Below are 24,648 nucleotides of genomic sequence, written 5' to 3' on the forward strand. Positions count from 1 at the left end.
AAAAGAACTACTAGCAATATAATGTCTGCTTTACTAAAGATTTTAACCATCCTGTCAATTAAGAGCTTTGATAAAGCAGAAGCTGTAGCATTAGTTTGTTTTGCAAGCCAACAGCCAACTTATTCAGTGTAGTTAACACCTGTGCCACTCCAACTCCTGGTGCAAATATTGAAGCTGCAATGATTTTAGCTGGTTCCCAAAATTCTGCTCTGGAATTGCACTAGCTATCATAAGCAGGCGTGCTGCAGCTATTCTGGGTGTGTCTATGACTTAAGTTCATGGTGGTGTTAGGGAAATACATTCTTAAAGTCCCTATAGTACATGGATCTCCCCTTATATGCGAAGGAATACCCTGCTAAGCTCTATTATAGCCCTGCAGAAGCAGTTATTAGCATTTTGGTGGTTTGTTTTGTTTGTTTGTTTGGCCTCTTTTTTTTTTTTTTTTTTTTCTCAGAATCAATTACCCTTGGGAGTACAAACAATCCTAATTTTGTGGTGGATGATCGTCCCAGCAATAGTGCACATAATCCTTGTGATATAAGACCAAAGACACCAGTAGGAATTAAATGCACCAATGTGTCAGTGATTACTGTTGACCAAACATTTAGCTGCCAATATCTCTGCTTTAGAGTGTTCCGAGCCCACATTGTGACACGCCTTTACTAAATCTGCAATCGTTTTTTCCCGATTTTCGATAAGATCAAGAGCTTGTTGGCAGTCTGTGTTAGCATTTTCAATGGCTAACTGGAATATCAACACATCTGCAGTAGCCGGATTTTCTGTTTATCTCTGAACTGCCATTTGTAGTTGATCAAGGAAATGCTCATAAGGTTCCTGTGCTCCCTGCCGAATGGAAGCAGAGGAAGCCTCCCCTGTCCCCAAAATCAGGGACACGTCTTAATGCTCTCTTAGTCAGTTCAGTCAGTTGTTGGAAAGCCACTTGCTGTAACCCTGCCTGTGCCTGATTTTGACATGTGTGACATTTTATTCATCCCAAATATTTAGCTCTCGATTTAAGAGATTTAACACCTATAACACTTTAGCTATTGTTTCATTGGGAGATTTCCCCATCATTCTTGTTTTAAAAGCATATTCTCCAAAGTACCATGTGCGTATTCTATGATCAGTTGCCCAGTAGGATTGTAAGAAATACCAGCAACATGCTCAATACCTTATGACGACAAAAATACATATGGCTGATAAGAAGTGTATGCCAAAGTTCCTGCGAGCGTAAACCACGAGGATTAACACCATTCACTGGTGGCACGATCGTATTTTGACAGGTACTACACAATTGTACGATTGAGCGGGCTTGCTCTCTTGTTATACCAAATTGTCACCTAATAGCATCAGCATTCTGATGGTAGCAGTCATGCAAGATGTTTGCCTGCATGAGCGAGTTTGGTACCAGAGCTGCACTCGTGAGAGGCTCAGCTCGCCTGCTCCCTTCTGCTATAGGCCCTGGCAGCGTGGTGTGCGCTCGCAGATGTACAATGGAATGTGCATGTTTACGGTTTTGCAACACTGATATTAGCTGTTGAAATTGCTGGAACAGAAGAGAATTAGTTATTTCCCGCGATGCCGATCGAGACGATCCAAGTTACGATGTGTTCTCTCGGTACAACCTGGGCCACAGGCAGCGGCTGGGCGGGGGGGCGGGGCCAAGCGGCCGCTCTCCAGGCGCGGCCGACGGGTGGGGGGCAGCAGCGGCGGGGGGGGGGGGGGGGGGGGGGGTCCGCCCTCCCTCGCCTCAGCCGGGCGGGGGGCAGGGTGGCGATGACGACCCAGCAGCCCTGTGCCGGCCCCCCCATGTTGTCGTTGTTGTTGTTGTTGCTGCCGCAGCTCCGGCCGCTCGCGCTCCGTAACCGCCGCCGCCCCCTCCCGCCGAGGGACCATCAGCCGCGAACGAACCGGCGCAGCGGGGCCCGCCGCGCGTCTCCGTCCCGTCCAGCCGCGGCTCCGCGCACGGGCGGCAGCGCCGAGGCAAACGCCGCCCGCGGCCCCGGCCGGCAGCAGCAGCGGCGTTCCCGGGGCGCCGCCGGGCGCAGTGGGCGGCGCGGCGCGGGGGTGCCGGTGTACCGACTGCGTTGGAAGAGGGGAAAAGAAATAAGTCTGTCTTTCGTTCGGGGCCCTGGATCAAAAGATTCGATGATGACTTTTCCAGACCAGCAGCATCCCCACAGGTGGCTGCACGCCAAAGTTTAACGTCTATAGTGTCCCAAGTCCTTGTCATGTATATATTTGAAGAGTTTGCCTCCGGTACGTGGGCTGATACCCAAACCAGGAGTACCGGGAGTTTTATCAAGTCAGAACTGCTAATAGTGCTGCTTTCTCTAGCACTTTGTCAGCACTTTAACTACAGACTTATGTTCTGTTAAAGCCATGCTTCCCATTGTTCCCAGTCGCTTACCTCCTCCTGTTGAGGCAGTTGTCGCTTTTTTTTTTTTTTTTTTTCTTTTTCTTCAGTCGCTTACTTCTTTCCTTTGGTTCCTAATTCTTCGTGTTTCCCGATAATATCTTTTGCATACCCCCCTGCAATCAGGGGGGGCCAATATCTTTTTCCAAGTTTTAATCCACGCTTCTCTAAGAAGCTTCCCAACAACGACAATGCAACGTCCCGTTCCATCGTCTTACCGCGACAGTGGATCCTACAGATCTTCCGGCTTTCCCCTATAGGCCGCCTGTATGTAGATCTGCACGGCTTTCCCCGATGGGCCGCCTTAATGGATCCTGCGGATCGTCGGCTTTCCTGTATAGGCCGCCTGGGTAGATCCGCCCGGCTTTCCCCGATGGGCCGCCTGAGGTCGCCGTCCCTTCTCCGCTAAAATAACACTCGTTCAAAACAAGTAATAAATGTCCCGAGTGAAACGATGAGTCCAGCTCATTTTTTCCCGTCCCTGTTCGGGCGCCATAATGCGGAGAAGGGATTTGGAGAAGTACTGAGACGACTCAATATGAGTTAGCTGCAGGAAGTCTCGTTTATTGCGCAGTTCTTATTGCTTATATAGACAGTATTTGCCAATAATCCTGAGACCACACCTTTTCTACACCATTATTGGATGATACATATGCTTGTCATATTTAACAGCTTATTTCAAACAGGTACCCGCCTAGCGAAGCTCTGCTCTAAGCAAACACTACTCCCTTATCATGCTGCATAGTTTTCTTATCCTTAACTTCAAGGGCATTCTGCCCCTGAGGCCTAACTTTAGAGCTCCAGTCCTTATTTACACAGGGTTTTTCTTCGTGCAGTCTCTTCAAGGATCTGCACTCCGACAGGTGGGGTGCTGCTGAGAGGCTTTGAGTGTGATCACACTATGGATTAAAATAAAAGGAGAGTCTGGAGTAATCTTATTAATGGTAATCTAACATCATGGAAACAGCCACTGAAGCAAGAGGTTCTTGATGTCTGCCGTGAAGTGTATATCCTCTTCCTTCAAGAAAGAATGATCAAATGTGATTTGCAAAAGAGCCCAAACTAAGTCAAGATGATAGATTGCGAATGTGCTTAAGCTCTCAGTTTCTACAGGGCGGTGTCAGTCAAGCACAAAGCTTGAAGAGGACCATCTCTTCATGGGAGTTTCAATTTATTAATTTGAATTCTCTGTTTAGCATAAAACATATTAGTTTTTTTCTTTCTCGCCCTGTTTGGGTTGTTCAGGATGTCACTCTGCCGTTCCCTCTGTGAAATGTTCATATATATGTTTTGCTCACCAAGCCACATTAACTTGGAACAGCAGTTCTCCAAAGTAAACTGAAGGATGGGCTTTCATAAATAATAACTTTCTTCATAACTGAGCCAAGAAGAATTTCCTCCACAGACCTGCCAAAATAACAGGTCTGCCTTTTATTTCAGCCTTTTCCTGTGAGCTTCAGAGGTTTTCTGAAGAAACATATTGCTATTTGTTAGTCTTGATATCAAAGATACTTAGGAAGTAATCGTATGCCTTGAGCATCTTCATTTTCCTCAGCCTGCTGTTCCTGTGACATTGCTGGATAAACTTTTTACAGGATTACATGTCCTGAGTGCCTGGACTACAAGGATTGGGTGGTATTTAAAATGTTCTTGCTGAGGATGATCACCAAGAGCTGTTTAGCAAAATGTTGCTGGTTTTGCCTCTTCATATAATGGAAAACTCCGTCACTTGGAGGGTGTCTTTTGAAGAATTTATTGGTGGTTTTATTAGTGCGTTAGCTCAAGCATAGTAGTTATGATTCAGGAATTTATTTCTAAGGAAATACTCCCACACATCTTCTGAGTGTTTGCACCTAAAGCTGCGAGTGAATTTTTGTGTGCCAATTGACTGTGGAATGAAGCTAATTATTTCCAAACAGAACAGTCATTTTTAAAGACGCTACAGTTTGGGAACGTTTTGCTTTGCTTTGGTTACGTGTAGTGAAATTCTTGTGTTCTGTAAGAAGATCTTCAGGACAAATTAAGTCCAGAGCAGTCACCTTCATGGGAAGGATGGATGGGACTTCACTGTATCCTTCTGACTTTGCAGAGTTCCAAGTTCCTTTACTATTTTTCCATTGAAATCTTTAATTATGCACACGTTTCCTGCCTCGTGGCGAGGAGATGTTCAAGCTCATCGTTTTCCAGTGACACAATCGGGTTTCCATGCCTGCTGCAGGGAGCTGTGCTACTGGCTCTCTGCGAAGACTGGAGGCAGCTGGTGTCGTCAGCCTTTCCCTATCCCTTTTTCTGTCTTGGTTTCTAAGAGAGCAACGACGATTACAGGAGTTGCTGGCGAGCACAGATGCTTAACAGCTGGATCATACAGTGAGCTCACACTTCAGCAGGCTTCAGAGGGAGGCAAGAAAGAGCTTTGTCTAGGTGAATGCTCAGCTGGTCTGGTGCAGGTGAGGTCTCTGAACCTGTCTGAGCTACAGGTAGGTGAAAGTGTAGACTGTTTTATTATAGAATTATTTTATTCCTGCAAAAAAAATCTTTCTCAGCAAGCTTCCTGTAACTCTTGCACTTTTTCAATGCAAATCTTCAAATCTTTTCTTGATTTTTTTTTTAAATTATTTTTTAATTTCAAAAAGCAGTGAAATTTACCATGTTTCTGTTGTGCTATTTGGCAAGCATATTAGTCCAAGGCATGCATAATGAGAAGAGGGAAAAAAAAAAGAGCATGGTGTTTGTCTTCAGTATTCAGGTGTTTAAGGAACTCATACAGGTTTTGCAAAACAAAAATCTTAAAAATACTTCTGTCTTTACATGATGCTTTATAAATAATCGATTTACCTGTCCTGAACCTGGTGTTTAAAAGAGAAGAAAAAAGATCTGCAGGCTGGCACTGAAGGTTAATATTAATGAAGAGATAAAGAAAACACAGTGTGAACGAGTTCAGAAAGAGCGAGGCTTTGCGTTCGGTGATGGAGGCTACTTGGTGCGAAGGATTATGCCAACACGGAATAGAGGGATGGAGAGCGAAGGAGAGAGAAGAGTATAAGGAACAGGAAGAGGGATAATAGGAAAAAGAGAACTGAGAACAAAGAATTTGGTGTAGTAAAGGTGGTATCTGAGACAGGCTGAAGCGGTGAGGGAGCAGGGTTAAACCGGAACATGTCTGCACGGAGAATACCTGTTGAGCATCAAGCACAATGAATTAATTGATTTTTAGGCTTTTCTACCCAGCCATTCCATTAGAGATGGATAAACCTCGCTGGGACCAGCTCTCTCCTGCACAGTCGTTCTTTGCTCTTCTTTTTAACTTTTGCAGCCCAGTATTAAAACCCCCTTGCTCCAGCTTGAGGCGCCGCTGCACGGGAACTCGGGGTGCTCCCGCGCGCTGCCGTTTGCCCGGCTCCCGTTAGTGCCAAACTGACCTGTTTGCTCTGACCTTCTCCAAACTCCTTTCCCTGCTCCTCAAAAAGTGTTTGAAAAGCGTATTTTCTGTGAGACGTGGTGTCACGTACTTGATAGTCACTTTGTCTTACCTAAAATAAAGATATATTGGTAAATTTTAGATTTTTATGGGACGAAAACAAATGTATTGAAGGAGACGCCAAGGGAAGTCTTAGTAGGTAGATTGAACACATGCAGTGTGGAAATATCTGCTGAAAAAGTCACTGGGACAGAATGCAGTGGTTTAATCTCACTTTCCATGGATGTTGCTTTGAAGAGATGGAGTCTCCAGTCCATCTGCCATGGTCTGAGTTGTGGTTGCAATGTGAAAACATCAGGCAGGTGTTTAAGTATTTGTTAGAGCCACGAGTGAAAACTAAGATGGTTAAAATTTCAGCTGTCCAATTAACATCTGATGTCCCAAAACAACACAGGCTCAATCTTAATAGTTTCCTACTGCTAGTTCATTATTTAGATCATTCTTTTATGCTCAGTTTTGGAAAGATCAGTTTTTAAGGAGGATAGGTGTTTTGGATCGAAGCGTTCTGATTATTGGACAGGTGTTGGAGTATTTTGAGGGCAGGTAATAGAAAATTACAAATTACCTGCCACTTGGAAAATTAATTACTACCTTTTTCCATCTGCTTTTCATGAAGTTGCAGTCACGATGCAAGGTATTGAAATTTTCTTTGCTATGATTGGGGGGGGGGGGGGGTGAGTTTGTTTTTACTGGGGAGATACTTGAACACCTTGAGCATGGTAGTTGGCGATGCCAGGCTTGCTTTCTGAGCCAGACCTGGAGGGGTTACAGATTTGTGCTCTAATGCCACCCCCAGAATTCCTTCTTAGCACCGGAATCAGCTTATCCTGCGTTCTGCATTCCTCTGGCTCGCGGAGCTGCCCAGGTTTCGGGACCGTCTTCGCGTGCGTGAAGGTTTCTGCGTGGAGGTGGCTGCAAGTTGCACCAAAAGTGCCAGCCCCAGCAAACAAAAGCACCAAAACACCCCCCTGACCTCTGGGTCCGTACGCTGAATTTTGCAGAGCCGCAGTGGAGAGCGCTCAGCGAAGAATTGGGGTTCTCCGTGTCGCCGCGGTTAACAGGCGAACGAAGTTATTAGGATGCAGTCTTTGCAGGAATAACTTTTGAGTTTCTGTTATTAAAGGGTTAGGTCAGGTTATTTTCAGATCTGGGAACAAAAACCAGTGCTTGAAACCCAGACACTTAGTCCCTGGCTACACCCTGGCTTTAAAATGGTTCCACCCTAAACCAGCTTTAGCTCAAAGCTCAGTGCCTGTTTCCTTTCCCCACCCTGCATTCCATTTTCCCCAGGCTCCAAAGCCCTCCTCCTCCTCTTCCTCCTCCCTGCGGTAACAGCCCTGATTCTATTAATCTGCTTTAACTCCGGAGATCAGAGGCACTTCCCCTCTCTTGAGTGCCCTTCTCCCTGTTTGATTTCTTCCTTGTGCCAAGGTTACACTGGGCTCATTTTTACAGAAATCTCGACTTCTCCAAAAATTCTTTTTTACCCTTTTTTGTTTCTTTACTGAAATTACAAGTGAGAAATCGAGAAGGTTTTAGAATTTTAACATTAAAAAATTATAATTCTGCTTCGCAGTCATCACTATTCAGGACTCTCACTTTCTTATTTTAGGTGGTGCTTTTGCATTAAAACATAGTAGGAATTCATTCTTTAGGTGCAGTGTCTAGGAATCAAACCCAAAACCTAACTTTGCTGTATTGGTCTTAGATTCTTATTTTTTTTTAACGTTTCTTGCAGGCACTTGTTTCAAAAGGTAAATATTTGTTCTGGAGGATTTTCAAAGGTTATAACTCAGCATCCTGTCATGCCATGAGTACCAGTGTTCATATTTAATGCGATACTTGGACGTTGTGATTCTGTCCCTTCATGTTTCTGTCTGTTTACGTGCAGATGTGCAGCAAGAGACTGTGCTGAGGAGCAGCAGGGAATAATATCAGTCCTTTTACTGTGTGAGTTACAAGACTTAGAAAAGAGGTTAAACTTACAGTCAGCCTTAATATTTTTAAAGTGCTGGTCTGTTTGAAGTTCCTGTACAATTCCGTGCATGTTTTGGGGAAAACAGTGGTGTGGATTAAGGGGTTTCTTCACTGACCAGTCACTCCTGCTCCTGCAAGGACCACTTTATTATTCCGTTTTAGAATAGTTTCAACAATAATTAACTCATCCAATTTAACCATTTGCCTCTTCTTTGGATTTGGTTTTCTGTTGTACCTTGTTTTGGGGAGGATCATCTGATTGACTGGGTTTCCCTGTAGCCCTACAAACAGTGGAGTTGAGGTCACTGACAGGCAGTGGGAGAGTGGCAGCAAGCAGCTGGGATTGGGGCCAGGAGCTCCTTTTGCTGACATAGGCCACAGAAAAATATCTGCAGAATTCGAGTCAATGTTAGAAAAACAAATGTTACAGGAAAGACATAAAAATTGATGATTTTTTTCAGATACCTGGAGCAGTGGAGGGAATTTTCCAGTTGATACTTGTACACTGCCTACTGGTTTGAGGAAAACAAAGACAGAGAGATACTCGTGCTTTTAGAAACCCTCTGCAGAAATGTCAGTATAAAACCAGGTCATATCTGTGTAGAACAAACCTATTTTATTTTAGAAATACTGTTCTGGAGATATTGAGGAGGCTGTTCCTGTTGCTGTAGGTAATACATATGGTGAACATCCTATGGCTGTAGGCTTGAAAATTATATTTGAGCCTGTATGCTGCATGCTGCCCTTCAGTTGGCACGGACTGCCCCCTGAGCCCTCCAGAAACAGGGAAGCGTTGGAAATTGGCAGTTTTATGCAGGATGGGATCCTGATGGTGCAGTGTCCCTGCTTTGAGTCATGGTTGAGAAGCTGTAGGAGGACCCAAACCTGGAAAAAGAGAGATGAGAGAGCGCAGTCTGAAGGAGACCATAAGGTTCCATAAGGATTCGCTTAAGATATTTCCCAGTCTTTAACATAACAGCAGTTTTAATGCTCAGAGATGTTGTGGTTAAATCTCTGTGTTTGCCTGATAGTTTCCTGAGTTATGACATTGGAGTCTATTTTGAATGTGCACGTTTATTGTATCCACGTGTATGTTACTACGTTTGTAGAATAGTGCTAATCAAAACCAATATAGCTCACGGTGTCACTTCTCTGTGTAAACATTGAGTATGTGAGAACGCTGGGTTCTACTTAACAAATAGTAAGTTGTGAAACACTTCTGAAGGATTCCTGTTAGATAGGAGAGGGTATCAGGAAAAACAGACTTGATGGGTGTTTTTAGCAGCTGGAAGAAGACAGTAATTTTTCAACCAGCCCGGGTGCTCTGTTTTTGTAATTTATTCCCAAGAACAAACACCAGGAATTGAAAGCTTTTTTTTTTTTTTTTTCCCCTGTGATTTTAAAAACTAATTATGACTTTTGCACATAAGGAGATCAAGCCAAATCTTTCTGAATTTATACAAGAAATATAATCCCTGAAATTTTAGATTAAATCTACTGCCGTGCAGATCTGTATTGATGCTTGATGCAAACGGGTAGAAGAACCTCAGAAAATTAAGTCTTTATCTTCATGAAGTTTTTGCCAGAAGAGTTTGGCTCAGGTTGTAGTGCGGTGGTGTCCTTGGAAGGAAAATTTCCTTTAAGTGGCTCCCACTTTCCCTTGGTACTTAATTGCACCCCCACGCTCTGCTGCAGTTGTTCCGGTGAAAATGTGCAACCGTATAGTGAACCGGATTGGGGAACTGATCTGGGTTTAAAAATAACTTTTTTTAATAAACCAGTTTTATTTTTAACATTTCGGTTCCTGTCTCGAGTTCACCTCACGACTGTACGTGTAGTCTTGGTACATCTGAGGGAGTAGCAGGGGAGGATGCAGGAATGAGCGTTGGGAGTGGGAGAAGCTGCTGATGTTGGGACCTCTTCCCTCACCCCTCTCTGCCCTTTCTGGCCGTCATGTTGTAAAAAACCACAAAAAAAAATTGTATTTGCCACCACACTAAAAGTTCCCCAGCCGTGCACAGGAGATCCTGAACAACTACCCCGGGAAGCGCGATGCCCGCATCCGTCACGGGTGGCTTCCAGGGCTGGTGCTGTTCCCTCTGTTCGTTCACAACTTGGGCGGTGGGATGGGGCAAACCCTCAGCACGTTGCTGGATGGCACCAGGCTGGGAGGAGTGATTTGCTGGAAGGCAGCGGTGCCAGACACAGCATGAATTCAGCAAAGACAAATGGGGAGTCCTGCGTGCGGGACAGAATAACCCCATGCCCCAGTGTGGGTTGGCAGCAGAGGAGGGAGAAAGCAGCTTTGCAGAAAATGTGCCCTGGTGAGTAATGAGCTGAAGAGGAGCCTGCGTGCCCTCGCAGAGACATGCCAACTGAGACCATGTTTGGAGCAAAAGATCCGGTTTGGGGATCTCCAGAGACTTTGACAAGCTTGAGCAAGCTCAGCTGAGGTCATCAAGATGATGCGTACGAGGAGATGCTGAGACAGCTTGGTTTAACCTTGAAAAAGAGAAGGTGGGTGGAGGGATTGTCCAGAGCCAGCCCCTTCTCACATATATATGGAGAAAGGATGAGAGGTAATGGACACAAGGTAGAGGAAGGGAAATTCTCATGGGGTAAAAAGAGGAAATTCTTCACAGAGAGGTCAAATGATGGAGGAAGGGCCCAGAGAAGTTGTGGTGTCTCTGTCCCTGCAGATATTCAGAAGCTGACTGTACAAGACCCTGAGCAACTGGGTCTGACTCTAAAAGTAGCCCCAAAGTCACTTCCAACCTAATTTATTTTATGATTCTTAAAAATGGAGCCGGGTGACACAGCAGCGACGTGGTCACAAGCCAGGACGGCTGCTGGCTCGCTGTCTGGGGGTGACACCACTGAGGATGTAGCTTCGGTCGCTATTGTTTCCAAAGAGTACTTTTCTTGAGCTTGGCTTCTTGTTTCTGACAAACACCCATGTACCTGAAAATTTGTCTTTCCTTTCCTTCGCCTCTTCACCCTAATTTGTGCAAAAAGAGAATATTCTCTCCCTCTATGAACTTTGCTGTGGTTTTCATGTGCTTTGTTCTCACCTGTGTTAAAAAGAAAACGCGCAGCATGACTCGCCAGCCCTGGTTCTCGTTTGCCTGTAGGAGGGAAAGTATTTGGTGGACTTAGCTGGGGGTTCTGCTGTTTACGACTGTCAAGTGGGCTTTAGAAGTACAAGTAGGATATAAGACTATCCAGTGTTTCTTTAATTAGCTCCAGATAGTTGTGGGATCTCGCCGCCAACCCTAGCTTTGGCAAGTGTCTGCAAAAACGCAGGGAGCCAGAGACTTTGGCTGGGTTTCACTGATGGTGTTACTTATGTTGGGTTAAAAGGATGCTGGTGGAACCAGCAGGATGGTGGCGTTGGTTCTGCCAAAGCTCCTAAAGATTAAGTGCTGCCAAAACAGGTGCTGGAGCTGCATGATCGGGTGAGCTATGCAGAAGATGTAAGGACACTTTTTGTGACAGGAGATGACTTGAATTGTTGTTGTCTTTGGAGGTTGTAGGGACTTGTAAAGATCTGATGAGTTTACCCCGGGTGCTGAGCAGTGATAACTTCCTGTTCCAAAAGGTGTGCTTGGAGGAACGGCTCCTGCTGTACGAAGAAGTGCTAAATTGGAGGGGAGCTGAGCAGAGGTTGGAAGGGCTCCTAAAAGCTTCTGAGATTTGCCAAGGCGATAGAGAAAACTTCCAGAAAGTGGCTTAAAGCTTTGGCTGCAAATGATGAGCTAAATACTGTTGCATCACAGAATGTTAGGGATTGGAAGGGACCTCAAAGGATCATCTAGTCCAATCCCCCTGCCTGAGTAGGACCACCTAGATCAGATCACACAAGAACGCATCTGGGCAGGTTTTGAACCTCTCCAGAGAAGATGGAGGTGAAGCTTCCTTTCGAGGGCTGCTGTCCCCCACCTCGCCGGCGGTTGGGTCCCTTTGGTTAGGGAGGCAGTCGCTTGATGACACGTGTCATGCGACCTCATCATCCTGGAAACTTGGGAAGACCAAGGGAGAAACATTACTGCTTTGTGTTCCTGCCAAACAGAAAGGGACTTGGAAGAGAAGATGACAGACTTTTGGGTGATGTCTTACCTTGAGGCTGTCAGGAGAAGAGCAATATTGAGGAATAGCGACCTGGCAAAACGTTGCCTTTCGTTCTTGGGGCAGAGCTTGTTCCTGCTTTGAATTCCCCAGCAGCAGATGTAATCCTTGATGGCTTTTATTCACACCGCTCTCTCTTCTGATGGGGTTAGTCCTCCAGCCACAGATTTCTAGAAGATACTCAAGTATGTACATGAGAGAGCGGAAATAAAAGTGGAAAGATGAAAAAATGATTGAAAAAAACAAATTATTAAAGAGAATCATAGCACTGGAAGTAGGGATAACAACAGAAAACACCACTGGGGGTTTACTGAGAAGGTAAAAACACAACACAAACAAGAAATAGGTGGTGTGAGAGAAGCAGACACTGAGGAGGTGTTTGGTAAGCACTGAGTTTAAGCTGTAAGGAGGTTTAGATGAGATGGTGAGAAGAAATACGAGAAAAACATTTTGTGTATTAATTAGGGAAGGTACTCGCATGGATTCTTTAAAATGGAGAAGCTTTTCCTTGGTCTTTCTGAAATGGCACGTGTATTTTTCCAGTTGTTTGCCTAGATGTAATGCTTTTTGCTGTCATTTTTCTCCTAGATCTTGGAAAACAATTTATCACGTTAGCATTTCATTCGGATACTTTTAGTAGGTCGCATCCCCGTTGTTTCTGCCGGAGCCCTTCCTGAGGGGCTGCCAGATAAGTGTCTGTGGTGCTTCTGGAATGTTTCAACCATTTCAGCTTGGCTTTCTCTTACCTGGCTTTGCGACAGGTGCTCAGTTTATATGAATTTCTGGTAATTTTTTGTTCCTTTTTTTTTTTTTATGGTAGTAGTGGTGTGCTTGCTGATAAATAAGATCCTGATTGGTGAGAAGGTGCTTGTAATCGGGCTTCATATATTCCTTTTATTTTAGACCTTCATGCATGAATAAGAACTTGACCAGGTCAGTGTTGCTTTCGGAGTTTCAGGGGCGCGTGGAAGTTCTGTTGCCGAAACTGTGAAAATACTCCCTGTGTTTTATTTGAAAACAATACCACAAAAATTTCATCCAAGCCGACAAACTACTAAAGCTTTTCTAAAGCTTCTGCATTTTGGAGAGTAGGCTGGTGTAATAGAGTAACTGCGAAATAACCCTCTGCTAAAGAGACTAATGAGCTCAGGTTTTCTAGAGCAGCATTAATCCCGCGTTTAGCTCGCTGCCCCGATCGGGATTTCCTGCGAGCGGTGCCTGGAGTCCGTGCAGTGGCCGGGACCGTGTCGGCGGTGTGAAAAATGGGATGTGGAGGAGCTGGATGGAGCTCTCGGGCTGCCACGTGGCCACTGCCTGGAGTAAGTGCAAAGGAGCAGCTCGTTTGCTAAAGCTTGGTTTACGTCCTGTTGAAGCACTGTAGTAAACAGTTTAGATTACTGGGCAGTGACGGATACTTTTGATTCATATAATTCTTTGGCTAAATCTCGTTAAAAGAAGCTGTATCCTGGAGAAGAGAGAGAAGTGGGTTTGGAGGCGCCGTGCAGAGGAACTTCGTGTATTTTTGGGTTTTGGTGTATTGCGAGTATTTTAGTGCTTGTGTGACTAAGTGGATATTTATTTTGCCTTAATGTGTATTTGATTAGGTTACATCAGCTGTAAATAGTGGGAGCTTAGAGCCTCTATTTCACTGTCTGTCTCTAATCTTGGCTTTTGAGGAACGTTTAAAGTCTTGTTGTGGTTACAATTAATCTGCGTGTGTTTTAGCAATTAGTGTTTCTGTGCAGCAGGCAGCAGCAGATTCTGGCAACTGTCAGTCAGCAGCTGTAATTGCCTGTGGAAAAGGAAGGGAGAAAACACAAGGTGATTTACTGCCTGCCCGGTGATTTGGCAACACCGTTTTGTTGACAAACACTCTTTCTGGCCCCAGTTATTTGCTGGGATTTGCCGTGGAGGTGGTGAGGAGCAGAGGAATAACAGTGTTATCCTGGCTTTGGTTTGATAAAGCTGTTACATTAGCGGTTTGATGGGCTAGAATTTACTTTTTTCGCCACCTTTTTTAGCAGCTGCTGTTTTTTAAACTCTTGTGATTTCCCTTTAGGCAGAAATGTTTTAAAAACAAACTTGGCTATCATCTCGAAAAAGGCACATACCTGTTAACCGCTCGCTCAGTAACAGAGGGATGTAAAAATTCAAAGCAGTTGAATTCTCCTGCTTGGCTAAGATTTAATAAAACAAGGAAAACGCAGATGGAGGAGGGAAAATGTTGTGTTTTAAAGAGAGGGCATCTCTGATAGTTCATGTAGTTGCTGCTGCTGTGTTTGCAGCCCCCAGCCCCAGGTATTCCCTACATCTCCGGGGTGTAGGAATACTGTGCTAATGATTGAGTGTTTTTCCTTATTGTTTGCTTTGAGGCTTTTTGTTTTCTAAAGGAAGTGGAAAAAGTTTAACACCAAGAAGTATGGGCAGTACAGTGCAGCTCAGTAAAGCCAATCCGACCTGTTAAGGATCTCGATGTGCTCTGGGCTGGGACTGGGAAATTCAGTGTCTGCTCCCGGCTCCGCGGGCTGCACTCGTGAGCGAGTCACCGTGTCTTTCTCCAGCAGTTACCACCTGTAAGATGGAGATAAAAATAATGGTCTTCCTGTAACAGTTTTCCAGGTTAGGGGAGGTGGGCACCGTACCAGTGCCCTCGTTAGCGTTTTTGTAATGAGGCTGTGCAGACCGGTGCCTGGCCCTGGTGGGAGGTCGTGTGTGCGAGTGTGCAACGCTCCTCCTCTTCCTCCTTGTGAGCTCATAGGTTTATTGCTGTGGAGTGCATGGACAACACCTGAATCGCTGCCCTGGGAAGTGCAAGATGGATGTGTGGAAGTGGCTGAGTGTGTCATACCCCCGGTTGGCACCGTAGCAGCTGCCTCTTGCAGTGAGTACATTTAAACGTGCTTTGAACCAGGAGGCGATAAAATGTTCAAGATCTGACAAACAGCTGCTTTTCCATCTGACCACTCATTATCAATGCCTCGGCTTTGGATTTGGATTTTTTCCTTCTACATCTTGATAGTACAAGTGCTACAAAGGCATCTCTTGTTGGGAAGCCTTAGCCGTGTTTGCCAGGTGTGGGCTGGGCTTTGAGCGTGTCACCTTGTTCTGCTGCTGCAGACTCTGGAGTAGGAAATTGCAATTTGTTTTAAGCACTTTATAAACAGGGCAGCAGCCCTTTCTGTAGGTAATTTTTTTTTTGTTTGTGTGAAGACTAGGGAGAAGTGTGAGAATCCTTTACACAAAAATACACAGAATATTTGAGACTGTAAGAGAGTCAGAGTTCAAACAAGAGGGGCTCTTTAACTAGACCTCCTCAAAAATACAGAATAAATGGTTTTGGCAGGGAGGAACTAACCTTTATCATACCTTTTTCATTTTTGTTTGAGTTCACTAATTAATGTTAATAGGCTGTTACGTTTTTATACAGCTTTGTTGTAGCTGCCTGTCATAAAGTGGCTAATCTATGTCTTTGTGTTTTAACTGAGTCGCTTCTGTATAAAACTGACCCTGTGGTATATGCTGGGAACCACTGGTTACTGTGTATTTTTCAAATAAGTGACCCCAAGGAATCTATACCAATTACCAGTCTGCTATTACAGGTTGTTTATTACTGTTTTTTTTCCAAAACCTTCATCACTGGGAAAAAAAATGAAAGAATGAAAATTCAGGCTACCTGAGTAAAATTGTGGAAAAACCCCAGAACTTAGATGTTTGAAAGTAATTTCAATACTAGCAGGCTATCCTGAAGTCTTTGTTTAAAGTAAATAAACAAGGTTTTATCCAGTGACTGGTTGTGGGGGAGGTTGTACACCTCTCTCCCCCTCTGCCGTGCCGCCTCCGTGCGTGGTGCTGGAGGTCAGACTGGTTCATGGGGCAGAAGCAGAGGGTGCAGATGGGCACGGGCTGGCAGAACAGCAGTGCCCCCGCGGTGGGGCTCTCTGTCCAGCCTCCGAACAGCCACGTTCATCTGCCGACTTGCAGAAAAGGGAGGCGAGAGCTGACACCCCTGTGAAAAGTGCCAACCAGGCCAAAATAGCTGGTGACAAGTTCCCGTTCCTCCGTCGGTGGCACCCGTGGTTGTCCGTTGGGTTGCGTCTCTGACGGCGTCTTTCATCACGCAGGTGCCGACGTGGCGGCGACGGAGCCCAGCAGCTCGGACGGCCGAGCGGAGCGGTCGGACCCCTACGGCAACGCGGACGAAGCCCTGGGCGGCGGGGAAGCCAGCTACATCTCCCAGCCCCTGACCCCGGAGAAGGAGGACGCGCTCCAGGCCGCCACCGTCGCCAACCTGCGCGCGGCTCTCATGAGTAAGAACAGTTTGCTGTCTCTGAAGGCCGACATGCTGGGAGAGGATAGTTCCCTGCTCTTCGAGTACTTACCCAAAGGCACGCATTCTCTCTCTCGTAAGTTGGCGGTTTTCATGCTTTTTGTTTGCTGACACTTTGTGTGGAATCTTTATTGAGAAGGAAATACAGGTCGCTGTCTCGTGTGTTACGACTGGTGACGTTTCTATCCAGTTTGAAGTCCTGCTTAATCTCACTTTCCGTGAAATTTGGAAACCCGTGTCTGATATTGATCCAACTTTAATGTTAACTACTGAAACCACGGAAGGAAAATGTTTAGTATGTGTAGCGTTTGCCCTCAAATTTCTCTTTTACTTGCTTGCAAAATGATGCTTACCAAGAAAATATAAAGTATTTGAGTCCTGTTAAAAGAAGTAGCTACAAAGGTTTCGAATCCAAAATTGACTAATGTTGAAAGAGTGGAGGGTTGACTATTGCTCTTGTGTGTGTAGAAACAGTTGTGGTTTTGTAAATCGCGTGATCTTTGCTTCTTGCTGTTCACTTCTGGTGAACTTTCTTGCTGCTCATTCTCTAAGTAACGAGCAGCTATCCATTGTTTTGTTAAACTCGTGCGTGGAAATGAATGTTTTTCCTCTGGTGATCTGTTGGAGACAGCTGATGTTTGGACAGCTGATTTTTCAGCATACCTGAAAATGTATTTTCTTCGTTGCAGCAGTAAAATGGTTCGACTCTCTAGCGTGCAAAGGAAGAAAAATTATTAATGCTGTGTTTTAATGCTCTCAGAAGATGATGATCTAATTTGTGACATAAAATAGAGCGAGGGGTGGCTTTGGGTGCTGCGTGCTAGTTTCCAGCAGAACAGATTTATTTTTAAACTATACTGTGAGAATTGACAAATGAAATCTTCACTTAAGATATCTATTGTTTTATTTTTGCTTTCCTCAATAGAAAAATTTAGATAATGGTCAAATGGGTGTTGTGATAAAGGGGCATAACTGCTCAGCATAATGCCGGTATCTCTTTTCACTTCTCGTGTCTGAACAGTAGAACTATTTAAAAAAAAAAAAAAATCTTTCTAAATTTAGAGAAAAAAAAATACTTTTTTTGTACCTTATGCTGCAGCTCCAACGTTGGAGGGGGATCGCTGATGCAGTGTTCTCATTTCTTCCGCAGTAGTTCGCTGGCTGAACGATTTCCAATTAAATCAGATTTAGATGGTTCAGAGCAGGCTCCCGGGTGAAAATCCCTCCGTTGCAGCAAGCAGCAGAGCTCCCGTGCAGAGGTGCAGTCGCCGGGCGAGTGTGCAGTGAGCAGAGTGCCCTCAGCTGGCACCGGGACGGGCAGGAGCGGGGATGGGTGATTGACACACCGCGTGCCCGAGTCTGCGACTCGTGACGGGGGAAGTCGGCGGCTTCGTCGTCTGTCACGATAAACTGTAATAACGACGGGGCTGCCCTCTGTCCATCATCCTGCTCCTGGTTGGAGGATTTTAGATTTTACTTAAAAGCTGAAGGAGCACTTGGCGTGAAGACTAACGAGTGTAAGGCAGGCATAAATTTGGGCTGGGAATTCGAGATTGCCTAACCAGCTGAGGAGTGGAGCTCGGGAACGGGCACGGTGTAGGCAGAAGACGAACTGGGTTTAAGATAAAGCTTGATACGTTTGGAAAAGAGGGTAAATAATGGCTCATTGAGGGGCACGATGACTCAGAAGGTCCTTCCAGCCTGTATTCCAGGTCCCTGTTTTCCAGTCCTGTCACCATTACTTGAATTTCATGCAGCTAAGCTTTAGTTATCTCATCTTTATGGCAGCAAAGTGAATTGCATAAGACAAAAAGAAGACTGCTCGCTCGGTCCTGCAGCTCTCGCACCGCTTGGTGGAGGTGGCTGTGGCCTGGGAACAGGATTTTTACAGAAGCAGGGTGTTGAGGAACATATTTTTCTTTCATCTTCTTCAGGTTCACAGGTATCGATTTATTTTAATCACTAGAAAAATATGTTCTGATTTAAGACTCGCTTGCTTTTAAGTGGTCGTTACTGAATACAAAAAGGCATTAAGTGTAATGAGAATTTTCAGTGTATAAAATGACAGTAAAGCAAGTCGTAAGAAGATTCCAGAGATCTAAAAGCACAGGCTAGGTTGGTGCTAGCTCTGTAGGTGTTTTCCACATTTTTCTTCAAACACAATTTGAGGATGTTGAGTCATTTTAAGTCCTGGGTTATACTGAAAAAAAAAAAAAAAGGCGGGGGGAGTAGGAGCACAGTGAACAAGATTTAAAAAAAAAAAAGGCAAAACCGACAAAACAGCACGGTATTCCTCTGATTTGAAAAAGAAACGCACTAATTTCAAGAATTTTGTGTTCTCTTATGAAGCACTACAGTAAGTGACTCAGGGAGCAGCGTTCACGTTTATTTTTCTTTTCTGGAGGAAAAGACTTAATGGAGGGGGACAGATCCAAAGAGTCTATTACACACCTTTAAAATTCTGAGGAGCCGTTTCTAAAGGGGGTATCACTCTCCAAGTTACTGCACGCATTGCAAGTTTTTGTTTTTCTCCTGCATAGTTCAGACTGTTGTAAAAGTTAATTGAGGATTCCTCAAGGTTTTCGTTTTACCCCGTGTTCTTTCTTCCTAATTCATTGAATATTGTAACCATCATATGAGGTCTGAAATTACTTGGGATTCTGCTGATGGAAAATGAAGCCTGGGATGTGGGTGGGTGGTGTATCGCTGTGATGTAGTCAAACATAAGAACAGCATTTCTAAAGGTAACTAGTTCAAACTGATTTAACATCGGAAGGGAAAATGTAAATATCTTGCTGTTTGGGTAACCCAGTTGCTAGATAACCTGCAGCTGGAGGACTCTGAGAATTGATGACGTTCATGGTGTATGATCAAGGTTGACGTTGTTCATAGCTGGTCAGAAATCTGAAGAACATGCAGGTTTCACAGGAAAAATGTAGATATCAGTTATTTATTTGTGGGTGACACTGAGGTCGTCTCGGGTACCATTAGGTAATGAACCTGCAAGTGTGTTGTTGCGGATGTCTTTTGGCTAAGACATTACAAGAGGTTCAGTTTTCCTCCTCGTTACGTGTTTCCATCGTTTGGCTGTAAAAGTGGGCTGTTCTTTGCTGATTTCCAGCTTCAGCAGTGCTGTTGTACTGAGCTGCCTGGTTTAATAATGTGTGGTTTATTTCCTTTATGGTACTGAACTTTGGTAGCGTTGTTCCGTAGGGTTACACCACATCTACAAACGTCTCAAGGGCTTCAGCTCCATATTTTTAGCTGGTTTCGCCAAGTGTAATCAAGAGAATGAGAATTTTAATGTTCATTAGAAAATGAATTGGTTTATTTACAACCATGTTTTCTCACTTAAAAAAAAAAAAAGTCAGAAAACTTTCAGATTTGGAGGTGATTGACTACCTTAAAGGGCAACTCTTCCACGTTTTCAGAATAGTGCATTGCATCCTTTTTTGTATGTCTAAGTTTGGCTTTTCCTGTTTACCCTGTTGCAACTGAAACTGTTTATAGAAGCAATTCCTACGAAGCTTGCTGTCCAAGTGATTACATGGTACACAGAGCCCTTTTCTTTGGGGCAAACCAGCTAATACGTTATTTTTAGTTCGCGGTTCATCGGAGCCAATAATTTATACTTGCACTGGATGCTAAAGGAATACGTTTTACACAGCACTCAACTTTCCTAAGAGAGTTAAAGGTGTTCACTTTGGCGTGGAATTTTTGTACTGCCTCGTCGTCTGTACGCAGAGCTGACTGGAGGAAAGCACTTCTGATTTCTGATTTGGAAGTTACAATACTTTTCGTTAAAATTCATTTCAATACAAATTTAGGAGGGGCAAAAGACTTACCACAGTACTAGTCGGAGTGAGACAAAACGTGAATTCAGGTGCTGTTTGCGTTCTTGTGTACAAAGCACGTGGGTTTCTCTTCTGGTGTTACTTGCAGTCGTTGAAACCAAATAAATGTAAATTATTGTTTTAAAAATAACCTTTGTACTTTGCTGTGTTGTACATCTTTGTGGCTCCTTGCTCTATTTCATCGCTTGTTCATTAGTCTTAACTGTTAAGTGGCTCATAGTTTCTTAGGAACCTCTGTAAAGGTGCTAATAAAGAATTAATCAAGCCAGACCCCGCTGGCTTGTCTTTACTGGTTGCTAAAATACCGTTTGTTTAAGGTGCCAGAGCTGCCCCGAAGTTGCCAAAGGTCACAGTGTGTAGCATCAATGTAAACGGGGCAGTTTGAATCAGTTTGAGATGTTCAGGGGAAAAAAGGAACAGGTGGGTGTCTCGGCAGGAGTTCTGCTATGGACCTGGAGAGCTGGATTGCTGGCAACAGTTTCTAATGGGAAATACTGATGAATTCACTTTTCCCCCCCCGTTTTTTTACGTATCTTGAATTCAGAGGGGTTTAGCATTTTGTTATCCTGCCTTTAAATTAAAACAGCGATAGATGAGCACCACCAGAACGAAAACTTGGTTATCACACGTGAAGAGAGTTAACTGAGTCGTGAAAGATTTCGATCTGCCGTCGAAGCAGAGGAAGGCAAGTCAAACATCCAGCGTGTGGCACACGAGTGGAATTTCCTTTGCCAGCTGGTACCAAGTTAGGTTGGGGATTGCTCTCTTTAGAAACCTTTGTGGTTTCACTCGAACGCTTTGTTGTGACCCAGATCAGTGTATTGTGTTCGGACGTAGCGTAAACTGTGACGTGTTGTTTGCAGCTGCATTAAAGAGTGTGGTTTTTATATGCATCAAGGTTTCAATCAGACTCTCTTGTGTTAGAACTAAAAAAGCCTTTAGGGCATAGAGTGCTCTAAATATCAGTTTGTTTCCTTTTGTGCCATATTTGCTTCTGATTTTGCCTGCTTGCTTGTCAAAAATACTGACCTGCTCAATATGTCATTTCAGTATTCGGTCAAGGTGTTGGTTAAAGTTCATTTAACAATTTGTAATGTACACTGATCTTGATGACATGGGCGTTATTTGTGTGTAGGTTTGTCCTTGCTTATCGGTGCAGTTTCTGGACTATTGTTTGCCATGTGGCTGTTGGCACAGCGTGGGCAAGAAGGGGTACGGTTCTGCTCCGGCCAGACAAATACTGTTTCCCTTTTTACCTGTGGTAGATTTTTAGAATGTGACGACTGTCAGGTGTAACTGAGTAGTTTTGTACAAATATTTCAGCTTCCATGCTTGCTAGCTATAGGACGAAAGGAATACTTTTCCCCATCTTTTGTAAAGCACTTTGAGATCAAGAACTGACAGTACTATGTTAAATAAAACACCACGGTCAAATCTTGAGATCTGAAGCTTTGACGTAAATTTTCAAGAATGACAGTGGTAGAAGGATGTTTGTCTGTGTGTAAAGACTGAAATGTACGTGTTTGAACTGGTGCTTCTCCAAGAGGTGTCTTTTCAGCAATGCCATTGCTCTGGATGTTTGCGCTGCCCTGTGCTCCTTTCTCCCGACGGACTCTTTGGTGACCGTGCCATGAGACAGAGCTCCGCTACGCACAGACGAGGCGTTTTGGGTGGGGAGGCTGGTTTTAAAAAAAAAACAAAAAACAAAAAACAAAACACAGCAAAACAAACAAAAACCAACCCCCAAAAAGACTGGCATCAGTGTCCTGCTGCATTCCCTCCCACTGCCAGAAGATAAGCGGCGAGTGCCTTTGCAAGGCCTTTTTTAAGAGCACCAGCTGGTGCTGGTTCACGTGGGTGAGATTCGTTTCCTGTGTTCCCCAGGGCCTGGCACCAACTCGCATCGTTCAAGGGGCGAATGTGATGGCAAAGTGGAAGCACCATCTCCCCCGCTGCCTTCAGCACACCTTGCCACTCAGAGCCCCCCCGGGATCTGCTCTGCTGGTGAAATGTCACCAGAGCCCACGATAAAAGGAGAGGTGCCTTCCTCGGCACAGGTAAGACCGTGGGGGGAAAACGCAAAGAAATTTAAAGGCAAAGGTATCTGATTAAGTAAATCCTTCCCAGTTAGGAGCACTTTGAAAGACGTAATACTTTATACTTTGATCTGTTAGCTTTTTTTTCTTTCTTTTAATTACGGGTTATTTTAAAACTAGAAGTCTGTTGAGGTCAGGGCTGGTGCTGTTCTGATTTTATCCTTTCTGCCTTACCTCAACAGAACTTGGATTCAAAAAACTGTAGTTTTTTTTTTAAGTATTCATGTCCTTTTTATTTTAAACCCCTTTGTTTGCATACAAGAATGTAATAACAGCATAAAGACAGCCAAGATCCCAGCTATCCGTTGCCCACTTCTGGTGTTTTGCATTTGGGTTTCTTGTGACTGTCTAAATGCAGAGAGAAGCAGACTGGCTTTCTGTGTTACAGGAGTCAGGAGCTTGGCAGAAAATCCATAGCTTTCCCTGACATTTCTTATTCTTTATCTTTTTTGAATGAGACTTCAGTTCCCTTAAACAAATGGATGTAAACACCAATTTTCCTTTGTGGTTGCCTTAGAGCAAAGTGAGCCAGTCAGAACGGCTGGTAGCCGCTTGCCCGCTCTCTGGCAGACCTGCCCAGGCTGCACCATGCCTCTGCCTCATAGAGGGATGCCATCTGCTGCACACTGGCATATTGCAAATGGCTTATGAAAAAAAAAAAACCCACACTAAAAATCAGCTTTTATTTATAATTTGGATCAGCAATGCCAGAGAGCGTTGCATAAAGGGAACTGCCCAGAAGGTGTTTGTTTTCTATGGACTTGTCTATGTGGAAAGAAAAAGTTGCTGTGTAGGGCTCAGGGAAAATTTTCCAGTTCTGTTGTGTCTGCTAGAAAATTTTCTGTCCAGCGTTTCCCATTGGCCTGAGTGGGAGCTACGGGTGCTTAGCAAGATGGGAAACCGAGTCGTTACTCAAGACCTAAACAGGCATGTTTGATTGCTGTCTCCAAAACACCAGGGCTCGTCCAGTATGGCCCAGTTAACTTCAGCTGCTTGGACAGCGAAAGCTTTGTAAAGGCAGGTGGGACTGCCAGGTCAGTGAGGAAGAGAAGGGGTGAGGGCGATCATAGAATGGTTAGGGCTGGAAGGGACCTTCAAAGGTCATTTAGTCCAACCCCCCTGCAAGGAACAGGGACATCTCCAACTAGATCAGGTTGCTCAGGGCCTCGTCCAACCTGGCGATGATGAGCTGGGAGTCTGAGCACTGACTGCAGAGACGTGTTCTGGTGAACACTCGCCTTAACTTCACTGTGCTTTTCACTTGCAGGCCACTTACGATGGATTTTTGGCACTTTGGCAGTTGGGTGACGCTGATTCAGGTCAGTAGAGGGCAAAATATTTTTTTAAAACTGTCATTATTTTGTACCAGAAGACACTGATTTGTGCGTGTCACGGGTATTTGTGTTTCAGACACGAGTGTTTTGAGATGTGAAGACACGGACGTCACCACTGACAGCCTGTTCCTGGCATCAGCCCTGGCCAAGAGGCTGCCCTGTGCCTTCTGCGGGCAGGTTTTCCAGGGTGTGGAAGAGCTGAAGGAGCACATCCATGAGCATGCTTTCTCCCTGCTTCTCCCATTCGACTTGGTTGGCTGCTCCCAGCCCGGCCCCGCTGACGGCGTGCCCCCCGGCCAGCTCGCCCGCTTCCAGTGCTCCCAGTGCCCCGCGAGCTTCACGCTGAAATCCAACATGGATCGGCATGAAAAGACCATCCACTTCAACTGTAAGAAGATGCAGTGTCCCAACTGTGCCAAGCTGTTTCGAGACAAAACAGACTTAAACCGGCATCTTACGTCGGTGCACTCGAGCGAGCGTGCTTTTGCCTGCCTCTTCTGTGGCAAGGGCTTTGGCACGCAGAAGAACCTGGCTAGCCACGTGAAAGCGTGTTACCTGGGCTCTGCCCAGCTGCCTGGCTGGCAGCTCTTGGACAGCGTAGGACAACACGAGGATCCCGACGATGCGTAGCTGCTGTGGCTTATATGAGACACTTTTAAACCAGGAAAAGCGAATTTTTCCGCTGCAAACAAACATACCACAGGTGTAGTACAGTGGAGTAACTCTCCCAAGCTGGTCAGGTTGATAACACGATGGATCCAGATACTGTGTAGCTGCAGCCACGGTGCAATTTTTGTGCAAAGATGACTTTTGTCAGTCCATGTCATGGGCACTCGGGCTGTCTTATCGGTGTGATCATACTGCGTGCTTAAACTTTTTTCATCAGTAGATCTCAAAGTGCTTTATAAAAGAAATGGTGATGTTTTCCTCCTGTTCCCTGGGAAAATAACATACCTCAGCTCGTTGAGCGTGTGAGCAATAGAATTAATAATAGAATTCAGTCGTCTGAGTTCTGGTCTAGTGCTCTGTCCATTAGACAAT

At 44.8% G+C, this 24,648-nt stretch overlaps 1 protein-coding gene across 1 annotated transcript in view; it reads left to right on the forward strand.

The window, feature by feature from the left end:
- ZBTB46 (zinc finger and BTB domain containing 46) overlaps window positions 1-24,648 on the forward strand; it is a 51,163-nt gene that overhangs the window by 14,699 nt on the left and 11,816 nt on the right. Inside the window, 4 exon segments of the mRNA XM_086622816.1 lie at window positions 16,118-16,399; window positions 22,062-22,234; window positions 23,541-23,592; window positions 23,684-23,995. Of these exon segments, the coding sequence (XP_086478942.1) occupies window positions 16,118-16,399; window positions 22,062-22,234; window positions 23,541-23,592; window positions 23,684-23,995 (819 nt within the window).

The sequence above is a fragment of the Tauraco erythrolophus genome, chromosome 18 (assembly GCF_009769465.1).
Source record: "Tauraco erythrolophus isolate bTauEry1 chromosome 18, bTauEry1.pri, whole genome shotgun sequence".
Lineage (NCBI taxonomy): Eukaryota > Metazoa > Chordata > Aves > Musophagiformes > Musophagidae > Tauraco > Tauraco erythrolophus.